At 39.9% G+C, this 14051-nt stretch overlaps 1 protein-coding gene across 2 annotated transcripts in view; it reads left to right on the top strand.

Moving 5' to 3' along the window:
- Window positions 1-14051, top strand: part of LOC124797982 (venom dipeptidyl peptidase 4-like) — a 194332-nt gene that overhangs the window by 123072 nt on the left and 57209 nt on the right. For both annotated transcript variants that reach the window (XM_047261161.1, XM_047261160.1), the window contains exon 7: window positions 5862-6076. In XM_047261161.1, coding sequence (XP_047117117.1) covers window positions 5862-6076 — 215 coding nt within the window. The remainder of the gene's footprint in view (window positions 1-5861; window positions 6077-14051) is intronic.

Genomic DNA, 14051 nt, shown 5'->3' with positions numbered 1-14051 from the left:
AGATAAATCATGTTGGAATGTATGTGATATAGTATAGTGAACAAAGGAAAATAATTCCAACTGGTGAAACACAATTGCTCAGTTACAAACTGAGGAAAAAAATAAAAGTTTATGAGAACATAAAATCACAAACCAAGGGCAGAAAGAAATATTATTCTATGGGGCCCTTGCACTTTTGTATATACTGATACTGAAAGCTACAAACATATCTAACACAGAATAATGAATCAAATAAATTTAAGGAAATTTAAAGATGTGTCCAATGAAATTATAGTTTCACTATTTAATTGAAATTCTTGAAACATAAGCAACTGTTATTACTCTTATCCTCAATTTGTGTAGTGAAATGTTTATAGAGCATAAGAAATACTTGCAAATCATCTGTAACTGTTTAGGAATAGATAAATAACAGTAATAACTCACAATACATATTTTTTCTACAACATTCTGTAGTTTTCACATGTTTCCTATGGTTTCAGTGATTTGTTGAAATATATGTGTGTGCACATGTACATGTAATCCTGATTGATATACAGATAATAAAAAGTGAAAAACCTTTAATGGCAAAAGGATAGTAAAAAGGCCACTCTTAGGAAAGAACCATATTTGAAAATGCTGCCTTACGATGATCCAATATATTTGCAGTATGTAAGATATTGATTAGTTATTTACCAAACAGTGTTTCTGAACATAAGCCTTATTGATTGCAAATAGTCAAAAACAATAAATACAACTGATTTGAGATAAAATAGCAGTAATAACAGAAAATAAAGAGCTTTTATTCTCCATAATAAGATATTTAGCAGCTGACGTCCTCAATTATTACAACAAAATGAAAACCATAAGAGGGGACACTCCAAAGTAATCACACAAACACCTCTTTTTGTACTATCTGCCTTCGTTGGAATTAAAGAGAAAATCTGTAAAATATTAGAAGTTTGGAGATTTTAACACATTGGAGCCTAATGGGTCAGCAATCCAGTTAATACCCAGATCCTAAGGAAATTTGCTACAATTTACAATTTTTTAATAAATTTACTAATCCACATACCTCTTTAGGCAGTATATCAGCTTAACCTTCCATCCTTTCTCTGTATGAATATGTATACATTTAGCACAAATAAATTATACAGGGATTTGTAGATATTACTCTAAAGATAGCGTTTTTCAGCATTTTTATTTTTCCCCAAAGTGGACAAAATTTTCATAAGTCATAGGGAATGGTAGGCTATTGATTTAAAATCACTAGTCAGCAGGAAACACTAAATGCTTCATTTACAGGTAAAGTGTTTTATTGTGAAAAGTTTGTTCCTCATTTTTAAAAATTAGAGAACTTCACTCAAATATGAAATCTTTCCAAACACTCAGGAATAAAGGCCTGTGTTATATGGCCTACAATAGTATCTGGACTCTTTCCTCACTACCTTTCCTGCAGCTTTCCCTTGTTCACAACAGACCTTGCATTTTCTAGCTGGGTTTGTTTTCTTTTCTGTTGGTAGTAGTTTCTTAGGAAAATGATGTTTATTTTTATTTTTTTATTTATTTATTATCATCCCAATGATCACATTTGTGATATAGGATTTGTCAGGGTACATTTTAATAACTATATAATATCTTTACAAAATTTGTATCTGTGCTGAATTCATATTAATCTATCTTATGTTTAATACAATATACAACTAATAAGTGTTTTTAAAACATAATTTCTTATGCACTAATGTAATTTCATTTGTCACATTAACTTAAACATATATTGTTATACAGTTGCGCAGAGATATTCACTTATGCTGTAATAACATTTGTCAAGCATGTGGTTCTTTATAACATTTTTAAATTTATCCTCATTTTCCAGCTCTTTGATATGTTTTGGTAGTGCATTAAAAAGTTTGATGCCTTGATTACATACATGTTTCTGGCTTCGGGTCCTTGTTACAGCTTGTATGTGGAGATCTTTACATTGCTGTGTATCGTAATTATGGAAGTCTGTATTGGTTTTCATTTTGTCCTGATTTCTTTTGATCACCAACAGATGTTTCAGAATGTATAATGATGGAATTGTTAAAATTTTCAATGCTTTAAAAAGGGGCCTACAATGTGTTTGAGGTGGGCTGTAGGTCATTATCCGAATAGCATGTTTTTGTAATTTGAAAATCTCATTTAGACAGCAATTTGTTTTTCCCCAGAATACTATCCCATAGGATGCAATGGACTGAAAATAGCCAAAATATACTAATCTGGTACAGTCATTACTACAAACTCTTGAAATTATTCTAAGCACAAAACATTATGAATTTAGTTTTAGTGCTAAGCTCACCACATGGTCCTTCCAATTAATCTGCTCATCAATGTGCATACCCAGGAATTTTGCACACTGTACTCTTTCTAGTTGTTTGCCCTCCATGGTGGGATTTAGGTCATCCTGTTCACTTATTTTTCCATATTGCACATAATTAGTTTTTTTTTGCATTCAGTGTTAGCTTGTTAGCACTAAACCATTTTTGTATATTTTGTAGGACATGGTCTACAGTACTGTGCAATGACTGCTTCATATCACTAACTATTAAACTAGTATCATCAGCAAATAACATGATTCTAGCTTTTCTCTCTGACGTCTGAATATCATTAATGTAAATGAGGAACAGCAAGGAGTCTAATACACTTACTTGGGGTACTCCTACTGTGACCTCCCTTGGATCTGATCTTAGTTTAATTTTTTTATTAATATTTAGTGTTGTAATTTCAACCACCTGCATCCTCTTTTCTAGATAAGACTCAAACCACTTTTTTACCGGTCCTCTGATACCTATAGCTTCAAGCTTTTTCAAAAGTATGCTGTGGTCAACAGTGTCAAAGGCTTTTGACAAATCTAGATTTATCCCAACTACACTTTTTCCCTCTTCCAATTTAGTGATTATTTCTTTTGTGTATTCTAGTACAGCTGTTTCGGTACTTCTCCCAGCTTGAAATCCATGCTGATTACTGTTTATCAGATTGTGCATATTAAGATAATGTGTGACTCTATATTTCATTAGTATCTCTAAAACTTTAGAGAAAGTTGGGAGGAGTGAGACAGGTCTGTAGTTTTCTATTTTAAGTTTATCACCCTTTTTCAACAGGGGAATGACTTTTTCAGTTTTTGTGGAAATACGCCCTCAGCCATTGACAAGTTTGCTATGTGTGCCAATGGTTTCGCTATCTGATTAGCTGTTTTCTTTACTAATATTATTGGCACCTCATCTACTCCAGCTGACATCTTTGCTGTGAGTCTGTTTGCATTTGTAACTCCAGATGCTGAATGTGAGTCTTTATTTAGTTCCACTCATCCTTTTTGAACCAATTGCTTTGCTAATTTACAAATAAAATATGCTATGCACACTTTTTTGATATTTTTATACTGTCAATAATGTTGGCATTCACAACTACCCTCACAAAAATATGGAAGAAAACCTTTTTCCACCATTTTACAGTCTTCCGCTGGAAGGGATAGGCAAACCTATCCTGTTCTTCATCACAGTTCCAACTCTCAATGTATTTCTTTCCCATACTTCTTCAAAGACTGCAGGACTTGTATAGAATCTATCCATGTATACCACATGTCATTTTCCCAAGTAAGAAGAACATAGCCTCAGCAGCAGGGATTTGACAGAATTGTCAACATTTCCTTTTCCTCCAGTATAAACTTCAGCATTGCACATGTAACCTGTTTGAGCATCACTTACAACATACAGTTTTATCCCATATTTCTCTGGTTTGTCTTTCAAATAAACACAGAATCCAGTTCTTCCTCAAAAAGGACATATTGCTTCATCCACAGTCCGATTTCATGATGGATAAAAGACTTTACTGCATTTTTCTGTGAAAAAGTCCCAAATAGGTCTTATTTTATGCAGAGGGTCATGACCTGGTTCTTGTTGAGATATCCATAGAGCATTATTGATCACAGGCAGCATCCTGAATATGGCAAAACATCTGTCTTGTGACGTTAGCTGAGAAGCAAATGATGAAGCAAGCACAAGGCCTTCAGACAAATAATCCCTAAGTTTAGGTTTCTTTACAACACACATAAGCAAAATGATTGCAAAAAATTGATATACATCATGTATCCTCACTGCTCTGCATTTCTTCCATGAAGATTTTCGTTTGACTCTGTTTTGATGGCAAAGTTCAGAAACAGTATCAGTACCATATATATTTATCTCTGACTTTACTTTTAGAAACATGTTGTGATCAAAAAATTGCAACAAACAGTCTAATTCTGTTGATAATGTATCGACAGGAACCTGAATTCCACTCATTTCTTCAAATAGAGGTAATTCAGGGAGTGCATCAAAATGACACCATTCATTATGAAGGGGAGGCTGTTGAACTGAATGACAAACCGACTAATAGAAACTTGTGCATTAGCTACTTCATACTCACTACCATCATTTTTATCAGCAGCCCAAGTTACACTCTCCAGCTCACTTCAGTCATCATCGGCTTCTGAAACATCACCTATGTTGTCTGAAAGATCGTCAAGTTCTGCACCATTGTTCAAGAGTTCTTCAATCTCTAAGTTTGACAAGCAATGTCTGTTAGCCATATTCACTATTTATATGTTTTTAAACATGGGAAGGATGCACACAATAGCACAACACAGCACCCGACATAGAACAAAACAACCTTTAACAATACTCCGAGCATGTGCGCAGTTCACGTCACACTGCTACCATTCACAAGAGATTGGCATGTGCTAGCCATCAACAATGCACTTACAACAAGCCACCGAGCGCGGTGGTGCAGTGGTTAGCACACTGGACTTGCATTCGGGAGGACGACGGTTCAATCCCATCTCCAGCCATCCTGATTTAGGTTTTCCGTGATTTCCCTAAATCGTTTCAGGCAAATGCTGGGATGGTTCCTTTGAAAGGGCACGGCCGATTTCCTTCCCAATCCTTCCCTAACCCGAGCTTGCGCTCTGTCTCTAATGACCTCGTTGTCGATGGGACGTTAAACGCTAACCACCACCACCACCACCACAACAAGCCAAACAATTAGTATTGTCACTTACAAATCTAAAACATGTGTTTAAATCACAAATAAATAAGTTGCAAGTGATGAACGTATGACATACGTCTGTCGGATTTTACAGATAAAACATAGTGAGCATATCTAGTACGTCTGTCAGCTCCAATGTGTTAAGAAACATGCATATTAATTCTGCAGTGACCCTCATTTCCTTCTTGTTAGAGTCTTAACAAGCTTGTACTCTGCACCAAGATATATTTTTGGATTTAGGCATTATATTATGTCAATAGTATTGCAAGTTATGTAAAAGTTTATTAGGACATTTTTTCCAGTCTTACTGCCATGTGAACTTTATCTTCCACTGATTTCAATACACCTACATTACAGTTGCTTCTTTCTCCCCTTGCCTATTTAGTCAATATTTTAAAGCATGATTTATAGGTAATAAGTTACATGAACTCCTCTCTATGCAATGTGTTTGTTATTGTATTATCGGTGATTGACTACAGGTTGGCATATTGTCATCTGCTGTGAGACAGAAAACAGTATTTTACAGTTTAATATCTTTTGTTCCACAAACAAAATTGTCTCTTTGTTTATGACAAGTTAAATGAATAACTGGAAGTTTTATGACAATTGTTTTATCTAGGATATGTTCTCAGACTGTCAGTAGACCAGAAGCAGCGGAGCTATGCAGCAGTTGAAGACATTTTCTGTCAGTTTTAAACATTTCGAATGCTTTACTTCATGCCTTATTAAGAAAGTTTTATAATTAAATCTACATTTAGTAGTAGAAAATCACTTCTCTGAAGGCAAAAATTCAATTTTGACTAATGACATTGTCTCTTTGACAGAATTACCATTTCACTGAGGAACAGGAATGGGGCACCAGACAGCCATTTATTGCAACTAGTGGCATGGATACCAAAGAGCAGTGGTCTGGTTTATGTGTACCAGAACAACATATATTATAGGCCAGCAGTACCTGCAATTGACGTGGAAATTGAATTAACAAATACTGGCATACCTGGCCAAATATACAATGGAGTCACAGATTTCTCCTACTATGGTAACAATGCTGTTACCATTTCTTCTAGTTATAAATAGCTGTAAGTGAGCATGGCTAATAATGGTAAAGGTTGTGATTTTCTCCACTATGTGTCTGTTGACTTCTTGCATTATGACTTGCACCTGAAATACAATTTTGTCCTGACCATTATGGCATAAGGTCATCAGACTTCTTTTCTACAGCAGTCTTGAATAGTGCTGGGATTCAGATTCTTCAACATAATATTGATTCTCACAAACAAATAAGAAGAGTTTCTTCAACATCATCTCCATTTATTCTTCTATGATATTACAGAAAATTCTTCATTACAAGGCTAATAAGATGCAAAACATTAAGTATTTTATCTTGTCCAGATTTTAAATAACAGTGATACAAATAAAAATTGTACAAACTTTAACTGTTTTTTCGAGGATCTCTCACAGTACTGTTACACTGAGAGCATTTAATTTGGGCTTCTCTTGATACTGCAATCTGGGATGAGAGTGCTCAGAGTGCACAGGCACTTCATGTCATAGATTTACTGTGATTGCTGCCTTACCTTGGAGATGTGGGATATCTCTCTGTACATTCATCACTTGCAAAAATACATAACAAAACTCCAAAACAATTGTGCCCTTCCAAATATTAGATCATTATATCATTTATAGTTCACAAACATTGTCCACTGGCCAAGCAGATGCAGGGTTAAACCTTGAAGTGGGAACGTTTAAGTATCACCATTTACATGTCAGTCGTGAAGTTACCATAGCTGACTTTACTGTTGCACCCCTGCACTTTGTTCAGGATATAGCCTATGGTGACACTGTGGTAAAGGGAATTGGCAAAAATGTATTCATTCTGACAAATGAGTGAATGAACAAATGACAAAAATTAAATCATATCACAATGTTCATTAACCAGTAATCATGGTAATTCTCTCTGCATAACAGTTCCACTCAAACATCAACTCCAGAGAGTGTAGACTCCTTGGTGATGAGCATGTCATCTGATTGTGTGAGCAGAGGAAAACAGTGGATGCATGTCTGGAATGAAACGAAACTTTTTCTTGCAATTGCGAGGCACTGTGTGTTTTACAGACACAACGAAGTGAAGGCGGTAATGAATGGAAAATGCCCAACAGACTTCCAATGTGTCTGTGGAAAGTTCTCATTAAACTCGACCCATGTGGTCTGCAGATTGAAGTAATAGATTCTCAAAAAATGCATCTGTACTCTACAATGGCTCAGTTTGCACTGCCCTCACTACTTTTTTGCTGATCTGCACCCATACGTGCCACACTTTGCCAGAATTTTGCCTATCATCAGATATGCACACCAACGGACATCTGATGCAGCTACCTTGGCCTGGCCATGAGTGGCTCTGTCCATTCACACATTTTTGTCACACAGCTGACACACAGATCCTCTCTTGAAGAGTGGACTCAAAAGCTGCGAGAAACTGTAGGCATCCAGCTTGTGTGACAGATGTTTGGGTTTTGCATGCTTTGTTGTGATGTTGGTGTTAGTGCGATGTAAGTGGGCCAGTCAGTGGCGATAGGGTAGTGGCACACGACATCAGCATATGGGTGCATGGTGGGTGTGACCTTGTGCAGCTGGCTAGTGTCAGTAGTGGCAGGAGCTCTGTCTGTGAGATACATGAAAAACTGTCATCTCAAAATAAAAAAAAAAAAGCTGATAATAAAAGGTTACAAAATAAAGTGTTCAAGAGTTTCACTGTTCGAAGCTCACAGGCATACTCGGTCATGGGAGCATGGTGCAAGATTCAGTCTGGACTCAATGTTCCAGCACAACAGAAGTACAGAGATCACACAAAGTGTCTATACTCACGTGAGTATGGTGTCATCACATGAATGCAGTTCACCAAATTGTGATGGACAAGCCTGACAGTGCAGAGGGAGATGTCTAGATCACAGACACAGAAACAGAAACCCAGTGCAGAAGTTAATTCGACCTCAATGCCCGATGACGGAGAGGCACTGGGACACGAATGTGAGTCTCGGAGTTGCAACAGACAAGCTGCTGGTTACACGGAAGATGGTTTCCAGAACTCAACTGGAGACAATGTACTGATGACATGGCCACTGGAGACAGGATGTCTACAGCAGGTGACAGACAGCTGGGGCATTGTTATGATGCAGCACAGGCATTTGAAATGGTGCAGCGCCCAGAGTGCATGATGTAGTCTGTTGTTGGCTGTGGTGGGGCTGACCTGGGTGTTTGTGGAGAGCATGGCCTTGGCAGCTGTGCATGCTGGCTGGTCAAGATGGGGTGGACTTGTGGCACATGTGGTGGTGTAATGACAGCTGATGGTGTGCATGCCACATTGGCAGCCGTAGATGAGGGCTCTGTCTGACTGGTGATGGAGGAAGTGTCATCTCTCAACAAGTCTTCTGCTGTGTCAAAGAAGTGAATGGTGGCAGGAGTGGTCAAGATGAAAGCCAATTTGACTCAGTTGGTTGACACTTTGATCGGTTTAACATTGCATGTGATGACAAGCATTCTCTGGCTGTGGTTGATGACATGGTGTGGACCCAAGTACAGCCACCGAAGGTGGTGGCTGTACTATGTCTGTACACAGCATGACACATATACAGTGCTGTAGATTAGCATGTATGAACACTTTGGAGGTGCCATGCCACATCACTGCGTGTGGTCTGAGGTGGGCCATGTTAACACACAGACATTCTGTCAGTGGAGGGTCAATGCATCACACAGTGATGGTACCTCCTCCAAAAATCACCAGGGTTGGCGAGAGATTGTCTGTACACATGGTTGGAAGATGAAGCACCAATGTCTCCTTATGGTGTTACTCACAGGCCATGCAGCACCAGCAGGAATGCATCCATCCAGGCAGCATCATGCCAAGTTAGGGCAGCTTTTAGTGTTCGATGGAGCTGCACAACCATGTTGTTAGATGCTGGATGGTAGCTGGTAGTTCTATGTAACTGCACACCACACAGTCAGGTGACGTGTGAACAGTGCACAATCATTCAGGGGCCACGATCTGTTGTGATGTGACTGGGGCAGCCAAAGAGTGCCATCCAGTTGTCAATTAAGGCTTTGGTGATGATCTTGGTGGTGATGTCTGCTAAGGGCTTTGCCTCCAGCATGCATGTGAAGTGGTCTACCATCATCAGCATATAACACTTGGCTTGGGATAGAGGGAGCAGGCCCTCAATGTCAAAGTTGACATGTGCAAAACAGATTGTCACATCGAGAAAGGTGCCAATGGGTGTGCCTCCCAACTTTGGCATGCACTGCAGGTGCATGCCCATTGACGGCAGTCTTTTCACAGTCCTGACCAGATGAAATGTGAGGCCATGAGTGACATAGTGGTGTTGATGCTGGGGTGTGATAGTCCGTGGACATGGTTGAAAGCATTGTGCTTGAGTATCTGTGGGAGAAATGGGCGGTGTGTGCCTGTTAGAATGTCACACCAAATTTTAGGGGTGCAGCTGGGAATGGGCACTATCTCGAGCTGTAGGCTACTGGAGGTGTCATGGCAGAGGCTGTCTGGTTGTTTGTCATTCTCCTCTTCTTGGGCAGCATCCTTGAAGTTCACAGGAGAAGTGATAATGGCACAAGTGCAGGACAAGCAATCAGAGATGATGTTGTCAATCCAGAAATATGGCATATATCCATGGAGAACTGCAACACATACTCCAGCTGCCAGAACTGACATGGTGTACACTTGATGTTATTGTTTCAAAATGCATTATTTAGGGGCTTGTGAAAATTACGAATGGATGAGCTTCTACCAATGGGCAGAAGTGTTTTACTGCCTTTACCACTGCAAGCAAGTCATGATCGTAAGCACTCCATGTGCACTGAGACTCCGAAAGCTTCCGCAGGAAGGAACCGAGTCACTGCCAGCTGCCACTGACATGTTGTTGAAGCAGTGCACCTATGGCTAACTGGCTTGCATCCAGTTCAGCATCATGCACCAGTGAGTGAGCATCTTCACTTATGGGAGGCTTCATTTGGACTTAATAAAGCTGCTCTCCAGTGCAACCATCCAGTTAACAGGGGCCCTTTGCTTCGAGGTAGGGAAATATAGTACCAGTCAGGGGTTCCAGCACTGTGATGGCGGTAGCAAATGGCCCCAATAAAAATTTATCATGCCAATGTAGCAGCATAATGTCTTTGTGCATCTGTGGATGCAGCATGCTCAAGATTGGCTGTACCTTGCCTGGTAGTGGTATGGGTCTGCTAGGGGTGATTAAATGCCCTAGAAATTCAATTTCCATGACCATGAATATACTATATGAGGGGTTAATGATGATGCGGGCCTTGCTCAGATGCCAAGAGATGATCATTAGATGGTGACGGCGGAGTTTGGGTGACTTCAAATAGGCGAGAATGTCGTTAAGGTACATGAAACACCATTGTAAGCCTCATAAGATGACATCTAGGAAAGGCTGCCAGTTGTGGGTGGCATTTGGAAGGCTAAACATCATGTATATGTTTCCAAAATGCCCTAAGCGCATGACAATTGCTGTTTTCTGAATGTCTTCAAGTGCCACAGGGATCTGCATGAACACCTTTAAGCAGTCAGGTTTGCTAAATATAACTGAACCCATCAACGCATGACTAAAATCCTGCAGATGTTGTACTGGATATCGATCAACATTTAATGCACGATAGTCCCCACATGGGTGCCATAAGTTATCTTCTTTGGTACTAAGTGTAGGGCAGATCACCATGGGCTGCATGATGGTTGAACAATGCACTGTTGCAACATGACCTCAAAGTCAGCCTTTGTTACAGCGAGTCACTCGGGCACAAGACAACATGGATGGCATGAGGTGAACAAGCTAATAAAGACTACGGAAATTCCTATAATACCTCACCCTCTCCCTTCATACTGTATGCATGAAATAAACATAAGATTAATCTACATGAAAGTGATATATGGATTAAAGGTAAAGGTAGGGCTGAATATATGAAATTTAATGGTGATTGCACAATTTATTACCATAAATAAAGAAAAGACACTACACATGTAGTCACAATGAAGTGGACTGTCAAAGGTTTGAAATCCCTCTGTTCCCCAGTTGGGTGATTGAGCTCTGTTCAGTATGTCTGCGTGCGGTCCAAGGGCCTTCACTGGTTTAACACTAAGAAGGCGGACAGCCATCACTGACCCATTATTTTCAGATTTGTTGTCGAACTGATAAGTAGCATGTTTGCAATGCTGGCTAATAAGTCATAGAGGCCCAAGAAATCTGCACCCAGGATTGGTTAATTCACATCAGCCACAGTAAATGTCCAAGGAAATGTGTGGCACAGTCCATGGTCCAAAGTTCAGTGACATGTGCCATACATTATAATTATTGAACTTTTTGCCACCATAAGAGACAGTGCCTTACCCTTCCAGTGGTCTCTTAGCATAGATCAGAGGAAGAAAGACAGATCAGAAACCATATTGACAAGCTACTTCACACTGCCAGCCCATTCCATCATGAAGAGACACCTGGATATCGCTCTGTACCTGGGTGCTCCTAGGCCCAGTTGCAGCTGGCATCTGGGTGCAAGCAGGGAGACAAATACTTGGTCACTTCGTTGCTGAAGGGGGAATGATATCAGCAGAACCTGCCTCTGTCCGTGAGAGTGCCAACTGGTTGGCCGAGTGCTGCCACCTGTGTGGCCAAGTCCTGAACTATGTGGGGCAGGTTGGAATCTATACTGGTGGCTGCAGGAGATGCAAGATACTGCAGAGTCAAATTTGCCGGTGCAGCTGTGGCATTGTCACCGCTGCAGCAGTGGTATTGGGCACCATTGCCAATGCATCGTGCTCCCAATCAGCCAAGTCTGCAATGGAACGCATTATGTTTGTTTGTGTGGCAATAACTGCTTGCACTTGTGCTGGAAGGCTGCACATCCAGATAGCACACAACAGTGATTCTGGAACCACGTCGGGCCGTGTGAGGTTCTACAGATGATGCAACAACTGAGATGGCCTCCTGTCACCACACTCCTCTTTGTGCAGCAACTGATGCACCAATTGCTCCTGTGATAGTGAAATTCAGCAGATTAACTCCTCTTTTGGCCACTTATATGAAGACTGCATTGGCAGGGCAATGATTATGTCCCATGCCTCGGCCATGTACTCTTGATGTAGCTGGCTCACAGCATGTCCGAATTTGGCGAGGTTGCAGGTGATGTTGTTGCTCTGGAAAATCGCCTTCACTTTGCTGAACCACACAACTGGTTCATGAGATTAAAATGGTGGCAGCCTAACCAACACATGTCCTGTGCTTGCTACTGCTCCCATAAGAGTGGGAGCTGTTAATGTGGCTGAGCCTTGTGCAGCCTTTCCTCAGATAGCTCAGGGAGGACAGAGACCATGCAAGTGGAGAGTAGCTGTAGCCTCACTCTCCAGTCTCTGATTGCATGCTAGCAGCTTATCAATTGTCCGCTGACTTTTGTCTACGGTCTGTTGTCTTTTACAGTTCTTCCAAAGTCATCATCTTGCTTTAACACCTAGTTCACAATGGTTTATTCCAAACTCATTCTTTGCTTTAAGTCAAACAATGGAAAATCCAGGATGTAATGTAACAATATTATGAGATGGAAAGTTGCTACTCACAACACAGCAGAGATGCTGAGTTGCAGATAGGCTCAACAAAAAGTAAGTGTAAGTGTTAGATTACTAACAGTGATGAAAGTTCATCACCATCACCAAGCCCAGCGATCATGTCGGAGCTACCAGTCAAGTGTGAACATGTAGGTATCGCCAATTACCTGTCAGTCGCACAGTGAGCAGACTTTACTGTCACACCCATGCACTTTGTTCAGGATATAGGCTATGGTGATGATGTGGCAACAGGAATTGATAAGTACAATTGGCAACAATGTATATATTCTGTCAAATGAGTGAGTGAACAAGTGATAAAAATGAAATCAGGTCACAATGTCCATTAACCAGCAACCATGATAAATGTATCTGCATAACAGTTCCACTCAAACATCTATCCCAGAGGCTGTACACTCCTTGGTCATGAGCACAATGTTCGACTGTGTGAGTGCATGAGAACAGAGGACACGTGTCCAGAAAGAAACTAACCTTCTTTTCATAATCACGGGGCAACATGTATTTCATGGATGCAACAAAGCAAAGGTGGAAATGAATGGAAAGCACCAAACAAACTTCCATATGTGTCTTTGGGGAGCTTGCATTAAGCTTGTCCCACATGGTCCATAGATTGAAGTTACAGATTCTTGAAAAATGCATCTTTCCTGTATAGTGGTTCAGTTTGCACTGCCCCCCCCCCCCCCCCTTTTTTTTTCGGCTGACTCATGCCTGTGCACACCACACATTGCCAGAAGTTTGCCTATCAACAGGTATGCATATATGCACACCAATGGATATCTAAGACAGCTAACTTGGGCTGGCCACAAGTTCACGAATTTTTTGCAGCAATGCTGCCACAACCTCAATCTACTGAACTGTTTTCATGTAACCTTTAAAAACTCACATATTCTTCATGGCATTATAATTATGAACAACACTTTTGACTTTTATGATAAACTGAGAAAATGCTTTTCAGAATTTTGCAATGGCATTACAAGTAAAAGATAACGTCTCCCCATTACTAGGTAAGCTGATAACAATAATTTCAGTTTATTGATCAAATTAATATGTTCTAAGTAATTTTCAGACAATTCATTTAGTATTATTTCACAGGATGTCTTGTCAAATGTACTACTTATAAAGCTGCAATCTTCCCAACCAATTTTTGGATGACTAAAGTCTCACCCAAATGACAGTACAATTGGGAAATGCTTGTATTAAAAATCTGAGATTTTTTCTAAAGTTTTCAGTTATGTCTGGAAATAAGTCTAGTAGTCTATTGAATGATCCAATTATAAGTTCATGTTTGCCGTTTATACTGTTTCTTGCCCAAATATTGTCACATATTTCATGTGTTAGTCACTGCAAGTGGATGTGTGTGTGCTGCACTTCGTATTTCATG

This window comes from Schistocerca piceifrons, chromosome 5, assembly GCF_021461385.2.
Source record: "Schistocerca piceifrons isolate TAMUIC-IGC-003096 chromosome 5, iqSchPice1.1, whole genome shotgun sequence".
In the NCBI taxonomy this organism is placed as follows: domain Eukaryota; kingdom Metazoa; phylum Arthropoda; class Insecta; order Orthoptera; family Acrididae; genus Schistocerca; species Schistocerca piceifrons.
The sequence above is the reverse complement of the archived record's forward strand: the minus strand, read 5'-3'. Positions and strand labels throughout refer to the sequence as shown.